The following is a 19,502-nucleotide window of genomic DNA, read 5'->3' on the forward strand; positions in this document are numbered from 1 at the left end:
CCCAACATTGGGCACCCGAGCACAGCTGACCAGCCCCTGGGCAGCATTTGGACCTCTGGCAAGCAAGAGCCGCCCGCCATCAAAAGTCGCGCCGTCATCACAAAACAACACCTACTAAACCGCTCGCTCCAACCATCAACAGTTCGCTACTTGTAGTCTAGATCATGTTAGCCTCCCCCACAAACCACCGACCTGGCTTGTGATACACCATAGGAACCTCGCCACCCTCGCTTTGAGCTCGACGCCGTAACCAATCTCAAAGATCAGCGCCGTGCACGATCCTCAATCTTAGTGTCAAAACACCACTGCTCGCCTCCGACGGCGCTGTAAAACGCGGCTAGGGAGAGAACCCTAGCTTTTGATGATGTTATTATCATCAGTTAAATATACTAGCTGCGTAGTCTTGATTCCGCTTGTATGCGAAATTGGTAAGAAGTTAACTTTATTTAATCGACCTATTAAGTGATTTTTAAAAGATGTAATGCATCATAAATTATAGTATTATATACAGAAAGTGAACAATTATAGTGAGAATTTATAATCAAAACATTGATTAAATTTGTAGCAGATGATTTGGCGAATCTTGGACATCGAATTGATGTTGATAGTTGGCATGACCAGCTTCCTTCTGCTGTCATTCCTGCTCTTTGTTTTGATCTTTTACCATTAGGTTGTTTTAGGGCTTGTTTTATAATTATTTCTTTTTCCATGGAAAAGAAAAACATTGATTAAAGATATAAGTAATGTAAACTTAACAACAAAAAATTTTAGATCGGTTGGCTGAGATGTGCACTTGCGCTGGATATGTCGTGGGTTCGAATCTCCTCTTCAATGATGATTTTTCATGCTTACACACATCAATGGCTAGTAGCTAGCCATATGATAAGTGTGATTGTTGTGTTCGCTATGGGACAAAAAGGTGAATATCGCATGGCTAACGTCAACAACGAGTCTTGGGTTACCACTGTGGCAATAAGAAGGTTGTAGCCCAAAGCTGTTTCACTCCCTATCTCTTGCCTCAGGTCCCTTTTGGACTAGACTTCCTACCACATTTTAATGATAAATGTTCTTATTTTCAAATTAAACATCTAAGCATTTCATCAAACAATTTATATTTATTTTTAACAAAAGCTATACATTGTACCTTCTCTAGTAACAGAGACAATCTCTTTACCCAAATGAGTCCAATTCAAAACATTGACGACTGAAATTTTTGAATTCAATAATTACAAATAGCTGTATGGAAATCAGCAGTGATGATATAACTACTTATCCGCCAAGAAGATAAACAAAAGCTAGGGTTTTTTTCTCACCTTAGCTGGAAAGCTATATAGGGACTTTGCTAATAGCATCGTCCCCATGAAGATTGGGAAGCTTATGAAACTACGATGCTCATAAGCCATAGGAGATGTATGAGAGGCCATCATTGATGGTGTTTATATAGTGAAAATCTAGCCCCAAAAACTACTATTCCCTTTTGCATTATCACTTATGGCCCGACCCGCCGTATTCAGCAGATGAGATGGGCTAAGTAACCCGACGTCTTATCACGTGTGAAGTTTGACGATTTGTTTCCACCACTCAACCAAAATAGTAATGTTTGGTTAAAGATTAGTTACAAATACCTCTGAACTATGAGGCTATTTTCATTTTCATACCCAACTATTAAATTTTTGCATTTGCATACCTTCAGTTTCCTTATCTTAACATTTTGATACCTTGACCACTAACACTGTTCATCTTCAAGGGCGTTTCCATCACTTCAATGAATTTATGATTTTTGACATTTAGTTTGATAAAAAATATATATATGTATATATCTATATATATATATATATATATATATATATACAACCCAGAAAAAGTGCAGACGTCCCTCCTCCAGCGTTGGGAAGGCGGCGATTGGTGCACCGCAGGTGCCGGACGCACCCTCTGGACATCCCGGACAGCCTCGATCAAGCGACGAAGGCGAAGGTGATCGGAAACTCAGCGGTGTGTGGCGAGCTCGCTGAAAATCATGGAAGCCCATCGAGCTCGACTTCAAACCCTTCGCCGACCAATCCAACCGCTTCTGAACTGCTCCACATCGTGGCCTGCTTCTGTCAGGCAACAGAAACGCAGCCATCGCTGCCCGATCAAGGCCGGAGGAGCCACGTCCGCACTTTTTCTGGGTTGCGGACATCCACTTCAGAACCCGCCCCTATATATATATATATATATATATATATATTTTTTTTTTTTTTTGAAATTATCAAATTTTATTAGTTTGTCAAAATATTCTACAAATACTAAAATTACAATGCACTATATTTTTAAAATATATATTGACTAGAAGAATTTGTATATATATTTTTAGAAGAAAAAAAATTAAGAAAAACAAAGTAAATGAACAAGACCAAAAATAAAATAATTAAATAAATAAAAGAAGAAACAACCATTCCGTACCAATTGCTATTGTATAAGTAAATTAGAAGCCAATAAGAAATTATTTTTTTTAAAAAAAAACAAGAAGAAGCCAATAAGAAACAAGGGAAAAAAATACAAACAGTACCCAACTTATGGGCCACTCCGAATTTCTGTACCCAAGTTTCCGAAACTATCACAATGATACCCAAAATACCCAGCCCGACCCAATATATGTACCTGCCGTCCATGACGGCGTTAACCCATGTGCCACAAAGTGTATTTTTAGGGGTAAATCCGATCGAGGTGGTATTTGGCGCCAATTCTAACTAACAGCTCAGTTACATAGCCATTTCCCGCCAAAAATGAAAATCCCTTCAAATTTTTCTGTGGAGGAGCAGGCCTATGTGGATTTTTTATTTTTATTTTTTTTTTTAGAATGAAGAACAAAAATTACAAACCAGCTGGAGGACTAGACCAAAAGCCAGCCAAGGAATCATGGAACCATGCATACTAATACAAGCCAGCAGAACATTCTAGAAGGTTCCCACCTATGATACAAAGAAGAGAGAGGTACAGCAATGAAAACCATACAAATGCAAAACTGCAGGAACTTTCTAGCAATTTAGTCGGCTCGTGCAAGCTAGCTGAACACCTCCACCAAATTCGAAAGCATTATTCCTTCATTGAGAGCAGTGGGTATTGTGGTTCACATGGCAACCATCACACAAAGGAAAAATCCATGACCACCAACACATTGAGAAATGGATCAACAGACAAAAAATAAGGCAGGTCTCGGTGTTGGCATCTAAACCCCACTTCTGCACGTGTGATGATGCTTGCTCCACCTCTTTGCCTATGTGGGGTTATTGCTTGGTTAATCACTTAATCTGGAAAAATCGAAAGGCATGCAGATTCGGAAAAAGTTTGTGGTGGGGAGTAGCTTGTCAGTCAAGCACTTGAATGGCAAAACAGTTTCGGTAAAGCCAATTTGAGGCCACTCCCTGTTGTCTCATCTCGTATTTCATCAGATTTTTCTATTCCTTCTAGGAGGCAAAGTTCGTCGGAACGATGGTCCCCCACAAGGCAGGCCTGGAGCTGTTGTGAGAGATGAGAAGGGTAGTATGAAAGAAGCACTGATGCACACCATCCAAGGAGGACTGTCTGCTCATTCTGGTGAGGTGTTGGTGGTGCTTTTTGGAATGAGGTACTGTCTCATGGAAGGCTTCACGAAATTAGAAGCGGAATATGATGAAACTGTGATTTCAGAATCAAATCTCTTTGACTGATATCTATTTTCACTTGGAATCTATGATTTTCACCTAGATTCTCTGAGTTTTCACTTTCGATTTACACGGGGTCTGTGAGAGAGAGTGCAGCTGTCGTGAGTCAGGGCGTCAGTCTTTATCCCACAGAAGAATAGGGCTCGGGTAAGTAAATGACAGAAATACCCACCCAAATACACCACGTGGCATACGGGTTAACGCAGTCATGGACGGGAGGTACGTATATTGGGTCGGGCTGGGTATTTTGGGTACCGTTGTGATAGTTTCGAAAACTTGGGTACAGAAATTCGGAGTGGCCTATAGCTTGGGTACTGTTTGTATTTTTTTTCCCTAAGAAACAATTGTTGTGCAACTCATTGGTCTTGGTGTGCATCCGTGTGAACAAGTGTTCTCGGGTTTGAGCAACACCAGCAAAAATCCTAATGAAATTAAATTAATTTTAATTACCAAGTTCAATGAAGAAATTTTAATTTTAATTATGAAATTGATGAATTTACAGAAATGCCATTAAATATCAGCAAATTTTAACGGTGTTGGTGGTTAGGGTATTAAAATGTTAACAGAATGAAACATAAGGTATGCAAATGCACAGATTTGATAGTTAAGTATGAAAATGAAAATAACCTCATAGTTCGGAAGTATTTTGTATTGTTTTTTTGAATTAATGATAATTTAATTGATAAAAAAACTTATGCCAAGAAAGTCATTATATACCCGCTTGCTGCCTCACTATGGACAGAATAAGGCTTTGTGGTAAAAACCACAGTGATACATAAGATAAACCAACTATATTCAGAACTTATCGCTCACTTATTTAAAGCGAGCATATAACTATGAACAAACAAAGCATAGTAATAGGCTAACAAAACCAAATTAAAACCAAAAACCAAGCCTTACTTGGCTGATCCACCCCCCATGAGGCCCAAAACCCTATCTTAAGTCCAAGGAGAGCCTGCCAACCTAATAAGCTTAGGAAAGCTTGTCTCTAATCCGGATAAAACGGCACCACCGTAACCACCATGCCCAGGTATGGTAGAAGCTTGCAGCAGCCATCCAACGCCACTAAGAGCTTTGCAAAGACCACCTAGCCCCGTCATCAGATCTCTAACAATAAGCAGAGCACCACCTCCTTCATTCAACGAAGCACCCATGTTGGAAATTAATCTCATATGCTGCATATCTCATCTCCTTTATTCAAGTTTCGAGCCGACCTCGTCGTGGGTTGGCATCCCAATGATCTAACTTAGCCATGGTGTAGCCACCACTATGAAAAACACCCATGAGAGCGTGAGATCTATTCCAACAAAAAGTTACCTTGATGATTCAATGATTCGGCCAGATCCTGAGATCGGCGGCCTCCACATGATTCACTAAAAGGTCATAGAAACCTGGCTTAGTGGTTGTTGAATAAACTTGATACTGAGAGTCCACAAAAATGGGATAGGATTCGGCGAGAGAACCTACAAACCGAATAGAGGTCAATGGCATGCGGCGTCGTTGATATTCCCAGCCTTGACGGCTAGGATTTGGGAGAAGCAGAGTGCTCCCCAATTTTTGCTCCTTGTGGGAGTATTTTGTAAGTAATATTTGGTTAATTGATTCTAATGAAACTGCACATAAAATCTATGAATGGTGGCTCCCTAAAAGTGGCATATGGAATATTCTTTTCTACTTCCAACAAATGAAAATCATCTAGTATAAAGATTATACACATAATCATATGAGTTAATGATCAATTAGTAGTTTTAAAAACTTAGTAGAAGCCAAAGAGTCACCTAGTTTCTTGCTTTTACATTTTGGTCACAAATTTTTCAAATATTGTCATAAAATGAATACAAGATTGGTAATTATATCATATTTTCTTACATCAAAATTTTTTATCACTTACAAACATAATAGTTTGATGTGCTGAACATCTTGATAAAATTTTGTAAATTTTACTAATTAAACAATACGTCTACTAATAGAATATGTGTTGCCTTCCAAATGAAGTTCTTTATTGAAATATAAGTGTTTCATGTTTCACAAAGTATGGCTTTTACTAATAAAATGATTATGATCTTTTGGACTAAAATATAAATCATGTTCATTGATGACCCAAAAAGTATAAACATATTCTTTGATCTCATTTGTTCCTTGAAAATGTTAGATGCTTATTTGCAGCTCAAACTTGGAAGACTACAATACTAATCTAATCTTGAGGAAGATAGTTTGGAGCTATATATAGATTCCATTAAGGTATCCTTTATAAAAATTAGAACTCCAAACAAATTATTAACTTATGACTTCTTGAGAAAATTTTCAAGGTGATATCGATGGTCACAAAATTAGCCTTTCAAACTAGTTGGGTAGAAGTGAATTAGATGTCTGGTGAAGTTTTTATGACATAATGCACTGATTGATGGTTTCTCATCTTCATATGTACGTGATAGCTCCTAACTTTCTTCTTTAGCATTGAATAATTTTTTCACATCTTCACATGTGTTGCCTTTAAACTTTTCCTCTTGTGGCATAAACATATTGCAATGTCCAACTCATGCCCAGGCCCTATTTCTATCTATGTCCTTTATGTTATGCACGTCTTATCAATTCCATTTGATTGAAATAAAAATGACTAAACTATGTAATAAGACTAATGAATCTATTTCAGCCACAAGCACAACAAATATCTCATAGCACCCAATTGTACCTCATATTCACCATGTGATATCTTTGAGTACTTTTTTTTTCTTTCTTTCTTTTGGTACATGAAAATTTTACTTCATCTGTATTTGGCTACATTCCAAAATGCATTTTTATTTTAACATAGGGTAAGTTCTGCCTGTAAATGAGTTATTTAATCATTGTTGAAACCTAATATAAATGAGATTTTGTGGGTATGAATTTGGAGATAGAAGATTGCAACAAGCTCAACCTTCAAAATTGTATGTATACAAAGGCAATTGAAATAGTGATGAGTAATACGTCAACTTTAAACCAAAGAGAAAAGAGATATCACATTGACTGTTCAATGATTGAAATGATAACATCACTCCAAACTTGGACGATGTAAAGTTGAATATTTTCTATATTCAATCAAAAACTTTAGAGATCACTGCTGAACTCAAATTGTTGCAAACATATATATAAATATATATATATATATATATATATATTTTGTCTGCTATGAGTGTCACTGCAGCACAGTGACAACATATATTCTTATTGTTTGCTTTCCCTTTATAGCAATGCATGCCATTATAGTTGAGTGTCAGGGTTTAGGCAACGCAAGAGACTCAACTATAAAGGCATGCATTACTAGAATCGAAAGTAAACAATTAAAATATATGTTGTCATTTGCTACAGTGACGCGCATAGTTGATAAAAATGTGTAAATTTTTTTGACGTGTTGTGTCGCCATATATGACAATAAATATTGAGAAGACATTTTGGCCATGTGTATAAAATAGATATAGTTTCTTATCCCAAATTTGGATGCGATTTTCTCGCTTTTTATCAAACTCTAAGTGACTGTCTAAATTAGGGTTTATATTTTATCTACCACGTGTCATATCTTATCTGATGAGAATAATGATTTTTAAATATTATGATAAAAATATTATGATCACCACGATGCCTTAATTGATGCACTGGCAGTGAACAAATATCTCGCCGGATGGGCAGGGTAGTATACTGGCTATAAGGGGAAACTGACAATCATCTTGGAAGCGGTGGCCTCTTATGATACTTGGATTTGGCATGCCTTCTTCGAACTTTCAGGTTCCCTGATTGATATTAACGTCATTCTATGTTCACCGTTGTTCAATGACGTATGCCTTAGTGAAGCTCTTCAAGTGAGTTACCACATAGGTGATAAACATTATGACCAATGTTATTACTTAGTTGATGATATATACCCATTTGTACAAGCAATTAGAAACTCGAAGATGCTACAAACACAACATTTCACAAGGATGCAGAAAGCCTACAAAAAAGATGTGGAGAGAGCATTTGGAATTTTCCGAGCTCGTTGGACAATCATAAGAGGACCAGCTCGTGGGGCAATCATAAGAGGACCACCTCCACGACGATCTAGTCAATCACCTATGGACCATGAAGCTACAAGTTGATTAGAACCACCAGTGACGAGTTTTAAATTTATTGCTTTCAATAAGTGGCCATGATAAATAAAATATTACTTAACATTTTCTAATATAATTACCTCGTCCTCCTTATTTTCTCCATTTTTTCGTTGAAAAAGTTCGATCTTGGTAAGAGCTTAGTGTCATTTCATACATGCTAGACATATTTTTTTTCCAAAGAGCCTTACAACTTCAAGATGTTCTAGTTATGCAACCAGTTGGTTTGTGCGCATTGTACTCCTTCGAAACACGCACCCACAATAAATCCGACGTTTGATCTTTTTCCATTCAACCATCATCACCAACAGTGATCCAAGCTTGGCAAAAAAACAACTTCTTCATTATGCCTCCCTCTAAGAATCATTTCTTGGACCCACATTTTCCAAGAGAAAAAAATTAAGAACAAGAAGATGGGTGAATAAATGAAGAATTTTGAAGACGATGGAGGATGTTTGGTGTGAAGAATTGGAAAAGAATGGGTTGGTATTTAAAGAATTTCCTAAAATTTACTGTTCCAACGGGTATATTTATTTTCTTCAATTGTGTGGTAATTTTTTGTGAGCCCCGGAAAAATGTGTCGAGCTTAGCGAAGATCGTGCGATAAAGTATCCAATGATCTCGATAATCATCTAAGTGCTCGAGAATATTTTCAAAAATTTTCATAAGGTGAAATCCTCTATTTAGGAGTTGGATAATAAAGTATACGACACGACGAGTTCGTGGAAATTTTCAGGGAATTTTCCTAATACCCGAGCTATTTATAGCGATTTTCCGAGGTTGTGGGATTTTAGAAAATAATTTAAAGAAATAGAATTTTCTACGGAGAGATCTGGACCATTGATCAAGAACCGCTTCATCTTGGCCCTTGAATAGAATGGAAATTAGGGTCTTTATATTCCTTGATCAAATCAAGGATCGGGGTTACTCCCAGAAAGCTCGAGAGTGCATTAGAGAGCTCTCTGACCCAGACACCAGCCACCATTCCCTTCGTCTCTGCGTCCCCTACGTCCGTGTGCCTTTGGATCACTCATGCATTGAACGGAGAAGGAGTAACGACGACTGGAAGCTCCGAGACTTCTCCGGCGAGCTCTGCAATTCCCGGCGATTTCGACCACCATTTTGACTGGTATGAAATCTCATCTCCTCGTCCTGCTCTACGTGTTTGTATAATTAGTTTTCAAATTGGATTGGGTTTTGATGGTTTACGTTTCTGGGAAGCTACGGCCCCGTCACGGTTCCTCGACGCCGACGACTTTTCCGGCTCTCCTCGGCTTGTCTCGGCCTCGAATGCAACTCTAGACAAGGTATTCGGCAGCTTGCTGGGAAGATCATGTCTACATCCTCAGTTCATCGTCTGCCCAGTTTCAGCAAGGAGTTGGCTTGGCTGCCGTAAGATTTTGAAGGTATATTTCAACTCTCAAATCAAGTTTTGATCTTGGTATGATACTTGGAAGTTAGAGGACTGAGTTTGGTTTGGAATAGTGTGATGAAATCTCTTTCTGGCATCGATTCTGTCAAGTTAGGTTACTGATGGTGTTTGGAGTTTATGCTCGGGGATTGAGTTTGGTTGAGTTGGTATCTGTTGCTGGTATTGAAACTTTGGATTGGAATCGATTGTTTGTATGTGCAATGATCTGTGGATGTGGAGTTGTGGTTGAGCTCGGATTGCCTTGGTTGTGTATGAGTTTATTAAGTTATTGTGAGTTAATAATTTGATATTTTTATTATGGTTTGGATGTCGGTGTTCTGCTCGTGTTGGTTAGACGGGTGAGAAATATTGTTGGTGAATTTGGCAGGGAATAAATATTACAGTGAAAAATATCGGTTGTGTATATGATTGACAAAAGTTTGAAAAGAGTGGTCAAGTTATAATATTGGGTGTCCTTAGTAATTTTGGACACACCTTGTGTGAAGCTGGATTTATGTTGGGTGTCCATAGAATTACTATGTGACGAAATCGTTAAGGTAAAACTCATTCATTGGTGAAACAGGGAATTGGACGTAACTTTCATTTGCTTGTGCCTATATTGAAAGTGATAGTAAGTAAAGAAAATAAAATATATATATATATATATATATATATATATATATATTGGGTGGCATTAGTAAAGTGGGTGCGCTCAATATATATTTGGTCGATACCGTAAACTTCAAGTAAATGTTCAGTAATTTTGGTTAATTGTCGAACTTGTCGCCATTGGTCAAACGTTCGTCAAACAATGGTCAAAATGGAATTGGATTGGACGATTTATTAATCGTCGAGATTTCATATAATTGTTCAATATATTATTAACTATCGGAATCTAGGACTCCAGTTACCCGAGGAACAGAAGGTTCATAATTCTCAAAATACGTGAGAGAAAGCATCGGAATCCAGGTAGGGATTTAGGACTCTCCTCGGTTAGTTGTTTCCTTATATATGTGTTAAAATGATGCATGTTAAGTGGTATGGTTTGGTTATGTTAAAATGCAATGCATACTAATCAAAATGTGAGAAATGTGATGGCTTGAGAGCGAAAGGGGCACTGACTTCCTTGGGTTCGATTCCCTAAACCTCCGGAGGGTTAGTTCTGCCGGTCGTTCGAGTATCCGTAATAACGGACTCGGTACGTGTGTGTAGCTAGGTAGCGGACGCTCTCGCTACTCTTATCTAATAATAAAGTAAACTGAGGTAAGGTCGTGTAGTAGGTCTATGGGACCGGCTATCGAGTAAGATTCAGCGCGCGTATTCAATTGAGTATCATGCATCGATTTTCGAGTTAGAAAGCATTTTTATAAAGTTTAAAGTTTGTCGTTCCTTTAAATATCTGGTTTAAGCATATTTTCATACTGGAGCTCCAAACATTTATCTGTTGATTTTCAAACCTAGTCGAGTTACAGTTCCTGTTGAGCGGCAAGGACGAAAGCTCACCTCTACAACAGTATGGATGCAGGTACTGTGCACTGGTGACGGGACAATAGCAAACTGAGCTGGGTGTGCAAAACAAATTCAGTAAATTACTGTGTGAACTTTATTCTAAATTCTATTTTTCGAACCCCGTGTTCCGAAACTTGTTGATATTTAGTCTTGTGTTAAATTTAGTTGAATTCTTTTTCATTAGGATTTGTACCTCGTGTTAGCCCTTATCCAAGTTCTAGACAAATGAAATAGGTTTTAACAACTCAAGTTTTTCACCTCAAAAATATTTGTAGCTTCCGCTGTGTTTATACAAAAAGTTTTTCAAACAAAATGCCTAGCGGTTCTCTAGGATGTAAATCGAGCATCCGATTTATGTTTTAGAGACTTGCGGCACTGTGACTTGCTTAAGTTGGTGGGGTGCCTCTTGGGGCGTTACATTTTTTTTTTAATCTTTTTGGATAAAATTGGAATTAGTAAGCCTTGATTTAATAGAAGTTGTTGATCATATCAAATCTAGCCGCTTAGATCAAATTATATTGGATTAAATACTCGTTATTCCTCATACTTTTCCCTGAAAAACAGTTTGGTCCCTCGCCTTTTAAATTAAACTGAATAATCCTTATTCTCTCTAATTCTCATATAACAAGTCCAAAATGATCCAAAATGACTATTATGCCCCTCATTTTCTCTTTTTATTATTATTTTTCTCCCTTTTTTTATATACTCTCTCTCTCTTCTTCTTCTCTTCCTCTTCCATCATCAGAGACCACCACTTCCGGCCACCATCTCACAGCTCCACCATCACCAGTCGAATCAAGACCGAAACCCGATCCCCAACTCGACTGGCAACCCGGGATTTCTCTCCCTCTCTCCTGGCCTCACGGTCTCTCTCTCCCTCGACCTCTCTTCTTCTTCTCTTCCTCTGCCATCACCGGAGACCACCACTTCCGGCCACCATCTCACAGCTCCACCATCACCAGTCGAATCCAGATCGAAACCCGATCCCCAACTCGACTAGCAACCCGGGATTTCTCTCCCTCTCTCCTGACAGCACAGTCACTTTCTCTCCCTCGACCTCTCTTCTTCTTCTCTTCCTCTGCCATCACAGGAGACCACCACTTCCGGCCACCATCTCGCAGCGCCACCATCACCAGTCGAATCCAGACCGAAACCCGAGACAATCATGGCCATACGTCGATCCCGGTCCCCACACGCACATCGCAAGCTCTAGCGCCATTGCTCCTCACCTTCCTTCAATTTTTGGTGATCTCCTTACTTCACCACCACCTTGGCTCAACTCAATAAACAATAAGGAGCAAAACCCAGCAGCCCCGTCACCCACCACCGCCGGATGACACCACCAGCGCCATTGCCAGAGCTCTCGCCTCTGCACTTAGGTATTCTCCAATCTTCGGTAAAAATCAAGCCATACCACCACCATATAAGTTCATGGCATAATCCTTTCGGCTCGCGTTCTTGAATTTTTGACTTGGAGGAAGCGATGAGTGGCTCCAGCGAGAGAGAAAGCTGATAGAGTTTTAGGGATTTTGTTTTTAGGAAGTGGGGAGAGGGGGCAGAGACGGGGGGTAGAGAGAGAGAGAGGGAGGGGGGGAGAGAGAGAGAGAGAGAGAGAGAGAGAGAGAGAGAGAGAGAGAGTAAAAAAATAGAGAAAAAAATAAAAATAATAATAAAAAGAGAAAATGAGGGGCATAATAGTTATTTCGAATCATTTTGGACTTGTTATATGATAATTAGAGAGAATAAGGACTATTCAGTTTAATTTAAAAGGCGAGGGACCAAACTATTTTTTAGAAAAAAGTATGAGGAGTAACAAGTATTTAATCCAATCATATTTATTAAAATTAAAAAAAAAAAGATTAAATACTTGTTACTCCCTGTACTTTGCTCCAGAAAACAATTCAATCTCACACCTTTTAAATTAAACAATTTAATCCTTATTATCTTGAATTCTCACACAACAGGTCCAAAATGACTATTATACCCCATACCTCATCTTTTTTTTTCCTCTCTCTTTTTCTAATTTTTCTCTCTTTTATTTGTTTACTCTCTCTCTCTTTCTCTCTCTGCAAGCAACGCAAGGCAAGAGAAAAATGAGGCAGGGAAGCTCCAAAGAAGACACTGGTGTTTCTTCAACTTCAGAGTCATCATCCTCCAAAGAAAGAGGATATAGAGGAGGAGGAGGATCCCATCGGTCTCGCCTGAAGTAGCAATTGAACTATCGTCGTCACCAGAGTTGCTCCAATTCCCCATCTCATCACAAGTGCCTCGCCGCCGAGGATTTTAGCAGAATTGCGCTCCTCACCCTCCTTCGAGTACGTTCCTTCTTCTTCTTTCCGATCTTGAATTCTGGGTTGCGGGTTGAGCTAGGGAGGTCGAGCTGTGAGCTCATACGACTCGCCATCACAGCAACCTCCGTCATTATAGATTTCTCAGCGAAAAGTGAGCTCAGAGCAAAGCAAAATCGGAGAAACCCAAAATTGGGTTGTGGGCATCATCAAGTTCGAGCTCCAAGTTGTACTCTGAGTTCTCCGAGTCGAGGTCATTATGGCCGACATCACCGTTTGGGCCGAGAAGGAAACCGACATCATCCATTTTGCAGGTCAAATGGAGCATTAGAAGTGGATCTGGTTTGGGGGTTGGGATTTGTGGTTGGGATTCGGTGGAGTAGAAGAGGCAAATGAGCGTGAGAGATTGGGGGTTTAAGTGGCGGGCTTGGAGTGGAGCTCGGTCCTGGTTGGAAATGGGATTGGAGCTGGAATTGGGGTTGGGGAACTAGAGTGAGGAGAGAGAGAGAGAGAGAGAGAGAGAGAGAGAGAGAGAGAGAGAGAGAAGCAGAAAAAAATTAAATTAAATTAAAAATAAAAAGATAAAAAAGAGAAAAAGTAAAGAGAGAAATAATAAAAAAGATGAAGTGAGGGGTATTATAGTCATTTTAGACCTTGTGTGGACCTGTTGTGTGAGAATTAGAGAGAATAAGGACTATCCAGTTTAATTTAAAAGGCGAGTGACTAAACTGTTTTTTAGGGAAAAGTTTGAGGAGTAATAAGTATTTAATTCATAAAAAAATTACGAGAACATCTCCACAGTCGATTTTCAAATTGAAAGAATCGTAGCTGTCCAATAAAGGACTGTTGTAATGCCACAACGGTCATGACCGACAACCACTATCTTCAGACATCAGGCGGGGCGTCCTAGTCAGCATCATTTTCTCTCTCCAATGCAGTACCCATGCGTGTATTGTATTGAGCCAGTAATGCTAGCGCGTCACCGATACAGTCCTCCCCAGCGCGTTATGTTCGGTGTTGGGATGACCTAGCCCAATGTGTCGCCCCGTTCTAGTATAGCCCAGTCCTGATTTTGGAAAAGTCACAAATTTGAGACTTGATTTGAGTCCAAGTACTATATTTTTGAGACCAACATTCCGTAAAATGGATTGTTGAAGAGCTCAAGTCTCATTTGGGTCTCAAATCTGGTATAGAACCCCGCAGTTGGAGCTTCTCTACATAACCTCATTTGTAATTGGCCACACATTTAAATCTCAAAAGAAAAGTGTACACCGAGGCCTTATTTTTTTAGTTTAAATATATCCCAAACTAATTTTGTCCATGAGAAAATAAAAAGTAACAATATTTCTCAAATCTGTTAACATTTCCTCCACATATTATGGAAATTGTAATGGATGATCTGTGTGGTCTTACTAATATTAGGAATGTCTCTAATAACCGTTAAAGCTAACTCATTAGCCAAGTTGTTTCTGTTTGGGTGACAATTGAAATAAGTTCAATTGTCAAAATTATATGTATACGAAGACAATTGAAACAGTGATGAGTGACACATTAACTTTGAACCAAAATGAAAAAAGAAATCACATGGGCTGTTTGATTATTGAAATGATAACACCACTCTAAAGTTGGACAGTTTAAAGTTGAATATATCTTTATTTTCAATCAAACCTTTTAGAGATAACTGATGAACTCAAATTGTTGCAAGCATATATTCTTTTTTGTCTGTTATGCGCGTCACTGTAGCACAGTGACAACATATACTCTAATTGTTTACTTTCCTTTTATAGCAATGTGTGCCATTATACTTGAGTGCCAAGGTTTAGGCAGCACAAGAGACTCAAGTATAAGAGTAAATGCACCCATGAACCAAGGACAATTGCTGATTTGCCAACCAAATTGGTACTATCAATCCACTATTCATTCCAAATTGGCAATTGCCTCCAGCTTATACAGTGCACCAATGAAAGGCAATTTGTCTGCCAATCCACTATTCACACTTCAAATTTGAATAATTCATTAAACTTATAATTTAATTAATTAAACAATTAACAATTAGATTAATCATACAATGTTAATTTAATAAAAAATTAATGCATAAGTTTTAAAAACAAATAAAATTGTATATCAAGTATAAATATCGTTCCCGAAAAAAAAAATAGTTATCATTATGATTAAAATAAAAATATCTACGACAATTGATAAGATTATCGACCAATCTTCATTTGCCATGTGTCGACTTTAGATACCGTTTTCTTACAAAAAATATATATGATTTCTGATAAGATAATCGCCCAATCTTCATTGGACACGTGTCAACCTCAGATATCGTTATCTTCTGAAAATATATCTAGGATATGTGATAAGATTTTCAACCTATATAAACGTGACACATGTACTTATCCTAACTTTTTATCTTTCAATATTGGTAATAAATAAGCTTCAGACTTGATTCTCTGCTCACACATTCCTCTCATTCTACACCTACATTTCTTTTGAAATCTATCATCCATCTCATTTCTCCTTTTTCCGATTGAAGAATTGAACAAATGGTTGTTAGAAAGGGAGCGTGAAAATATGGAAGAGCTCGAGCGGATTCAAGCTACAAACTCTCAAGCGGCTGCAATGGTGGCGCAATATCAATTATCGGAGACACCTAGAGGGCGTGGTTCAAGACCTCATCGTGCCCCAAATGTTGAAAGACATAGAGAAGTCCGAGGTCATTTTCTCTTGGAGGATTATTTTGTCGAATGTCCAGTGTATGACTAATAGCAGGCTTTCGAAGGAGGTACCAAATGCAAACACATGTCTTCAAACGCATAATGAAGGATCTTTGCAACCTCGATAGTTTTTTAGGACAAAAATCAGATGCCACTGGTAAAATGGGATTGCTTCCCGAATAAAAAATGACAGGTGCTCTAAGATTGCTTGCGTATGGTGCAGCTGTTGATCAATGTGATGAAATCACTAGAATGGGAGCTTCTACCGCTGAAATGTCTAAAGAAATTCTGTAGATAAGTCGAGTTTCTTTACACTGGGTGGTTCCTTCATCCTCCAAATCCTGCTGACTTACATAGGCTTCTAAATAGAGGACAACGTCGTGGGTTTCCAGGCATGATTGGGAGAATCGATTACATGCATTGAGAGTGGAAGAATTGCCCAACTGGCTGGGCTGGAGCTTTTTCAGGTCGAAATGGTAGACCAACTATTATTCTTGAAGCAGTGGCGTCTTACGATACGCATATATGGCATGCTTTCTTTGGAACCCCTGGAGCTCAAAATGACCTCAACGTTCTTGGTGCATCTAATGTGTTCGAGCGTGTCATAGGTGGAACTGCTCCTCTGGTTGAGTTTGAGGTCAATAACAAAAGGTACACTAATGGTTATTACCTTGCTGATGGAATATACCCGAGATGGTCAACTTTTGTCAAAACAATATCGAACCCAGAACAGAAGAGGATAAACACTTTTGTAAAAAACAAGAGGCTTACCGCAAAGATGTGGAAAGGTGTTTTGGTATCCTCCAATCTCGATGGGCCATACTGCGTCATGGTGCTAGGTTGTTTAAACTGGAGGATCTTCGAGCCATCATGATAAGTTGTATCATTCTTCATAACATGATTGTGCAGGATGAGGAAGAATTTGCGGAGCCTGAAGAAGATGATCTAATGAATCCAGCAATGGCAACCGTCTATGATTGGCCTGTGCATCCTAATAATGGAGAGGCTATTCCTTTCGAACCAGTGGGGAGAGATGGACAGAATCTTCCTTCATTCATGGATCGTGAATTTCAGGTAGAGTCGGCCAACCTCCACAAATGCCTACAAGATGATTTGGTGATGCACAACTGGAACATGGATGGTAACTGAGTATGAACCCCCACAATTTATTAATTAGATTTGAATAAATGGTGGTTTGTAATTTTAAATAATGTATTCTATGTTTGGGTGCTTTATTAATATGTTTGGTTTTCTTTGTAATTTTAACCCATGTTTATCTATCTTTTAAGAATAAAGTTTGGTTTGACATCAATAGAATATTGTCTTTGCAATTACAAACTTGTATTACTATTGTTATTGTTATGTTTATAATTTAATTTATTCAAAGCACAAAAATTTTATTTCATAAAATTAAAATTACATAAGTGAAATTAAAATTACATTAAAAAAAATAAAACTTGATTTCCTAAACAACATTTAAATTTAGTTGAATTGGGGTATGTAGCAACCGCTACTACCACCATCGGACGTTGTTTTTGCTACGATATCTCCCTTCTTCTTTTTCCACCAAGCCTTTGATTGTGGTGTCATGGAATTAGTATCCATGGCCATAATTCTGCATCTTCTTTCGCCTCTTCAAATTCAAATACCTTTTTTGTGTATGCAGCCATTTCTTCGTTTCTTTTCTTCACTAGCTCAACAGAAGCTTGGGTTGATTCGGCCATGGCTTGAATAGCAAGAGCCATACTTTCTGCTGCATCTTGCGCCTTCTTTCCTTTCTTCTTTGCTTCTTTGGCTCTCTTTTGTCCCATTAGTCTTGGCATGGAGCTTGATGGTGTCTCTGAAACGATATCATCATCCAACTCAATTGGAGACTCATTTTTGGAGGCAGTAGCTATCGAATATGATGCCGATGGTTGAGGATTAGATGGTGGATCAACAAAATACGGGTGATACTTAACTTTCTCCCAACATTCAAATTTATCAAATTTCATGGGATATTTTTTCATGAAGATCCCTTGAGTTTGATTCATCTAAACAATGACAATGAAGCAATAAAAATCAACCAATAGAAATCAGATATTTGTAAGAGACAAATTTAACTTAAAAACATAAATAATAATAATAATATAACAATTAATAGTATTGGGGGAAAAATCAATACCTCGTCCATCTTATTGGTGCCACTTGTTATACGATTACGGGAGGTCATTTGTGCATTGTGCCAATCTTTGAGAATTTTTTTCAATGTTCAAAACTGAGATTGGAGAGCTTGAGGAGTTCGGCTTGTAGGTGGACCTTGCCAATTTTGCACATAATCAGCATGAACATTTTCCCATAACTTGGAGGAGGTTATATGTTTTCCGGTGATCGGGCACACAGTCTTACGTGCCCATGAATCACACAATTGAATTTGCTCATCAGTAGACCAATTGGTACCCGAATCTCCCATTGTTGGATGATAATTGAAAGAAATGAAGAGAAGATTGATGGAGGAAGAAGATGGAGAAGTAAAATTGTTGAAAATTTTGGTGTGAGAAATTAAGGTGAGGAACTAGGTATTTATAGAATTTTTGAAAAAAAAAATTCTAATTATTTTTTTACCATTAAGATTATTCTTTAGGGTGGAAAAAAACCTTACCGTCGTCAATTAATTGCAGCCATTGGATCGCATGATCAAACAGCCACAATTAAATGACCGTTGCACAAAGCATAGTTCAAAAAAAAAATAGCTGTTGGCAGCAGGCCCATGTGGGTGTGGAGCCCATCACCAACAGTCGGGCAATCCAATTGCTGATTATTGGTCCTCTAATAACCTGGGCAGGTGGGGCCCCCAAATTAGTCGGGCAAAAAATTGCCGCTGCATCATACTTTTCCCTCTTTCTCTCCAATTGGTCTACCGGTGCAATTGCTCTAAAGGCATGCATTGCTAAAAGCAAAAGTAAACAATTAAAATATATGTTGTCATTGTGCTGTAGTGACACGCGTAGCAGACAAAAGAGAATATATAATTTTTGTTGTTGTGTTGTGTCATATGACAAACAATGAATTATTGAGAAGACATTTTGGGCCACGTGTATAGATATAATTTCTTATCCCGAATTTGGATGTGATTTTGTCGTTACTTGTCAAATTCTAAGTGACTATCCAAATTACGGTTTATATTTTATCCACCATGTGTCATATCTTATCTGATGATAAGAATATTTTTTAAATATTATGATCACCACGGTGCCTTCATTATATAAACTAGCAGTGGAAAAATTATCTCACCGGATGAGCATAACAGTATACTGACTATAAGAGGAAACCAACAATCATCTTGGAGGTGGTGGTCTCCTACGATATTTAGATTTGACACGCGTTCTTTAGACTTTCAGATTCCCTGAATAATATTAACGTTCTTAGATGTTCACCGTTATTCAATAATGTATGCCTTGGTGAAGCTTCTCAAGTGAGCTGTCATGCAAGTGATAGGCATTATGGCCAACGTTATTATCTAGTTGATGGTATACCCTAAATGGGCAACAATTGTACAGGCAATTACAAACCTGAGGACGCCGCAGACACAAAGAATACAGAAAAGACGTGGAGAGAGCATTTGATATTCTCCAAGCTCGTTGAGCAATCATAAGAATATCATCTCCAAGACAATTTTGTCAATCACTTAAGGACCAATAAGGACCATGAAGCTACAAGCACTAGTGATTAGGATATTTAAATCTATTGCTTTCAATAAGTGGTCATGTTCTCATGAGTCTCATGATAAG

The 19,502-nt window shown here is 38.3% G+C and overlaps 1 protein-coding gene across 1 annotated transcript; it reads left to right on the plus strand.

Moving 5' to 3' along the window:
• The first annotated feature begins 15,589 nt into the window (after window positions 1-15,589).
• Window positions 15,590-16,881, plus strand: LOC112199224. Its single transcript, XM_024340270.1, has 3 exons — window positions 15,590-15,731; window positions 16,200-16,528; window positions 16,642-16,881. Exons 1-3 carry the CDS (start codon window positions 15,590-15,592, stop codon window positions 16,879-16,881), a joined length of 711 nt encoding a protein of 236 aa, XP_024196038.1.
• Window positions 16,882-19,502: the final 2,621 nt, after the last annotated feature.

The sequence above is a fragment of the Rosa chinensis genome, chromosome 4, assembly GCF_002994745.2.
Source record: "Rosa chinensis cultivar Old Blush chromosome 4, RchiOBHm-V2, whole genome shotgun sequence".
In the NCBI taxonomy this organism is placed as follows: domain Eukaryota; kingdom Viridiplantae; phylum Streptophyta; class Magnoliopsida; order Rosales; family Rosaceae; genus Rosa; species Rosa chinensis.

What these genes read in the sequence shown, in the direction of transcription:
- LOC112199224 (XM_024340270.1), top strand. Translation starts at nt 15,590, where the DNA reads ATGGAAGAGCTCGAGCGGATTCAAGCTACAAACTCTCAAGCGGCTGCA. An exon ending in AAGACATAGAGAAGTCCGAG is followed by an intron (nt 15,732 to 16,199) that starts GTCATTTTCTCT and finishes GAGCTTTTTCAG; the next exon opens with GTCGAAATGGTAGACCAACT. An exon ending in AGATGTGGAAAGGTGTTTTG is followed by an intron (nt 16,529 to 16,641) that starts GTATCCTCCAAT and finishes ATGATTGTGCAG; the next exon opens with GATGAGGAAGAATTTGCGGA.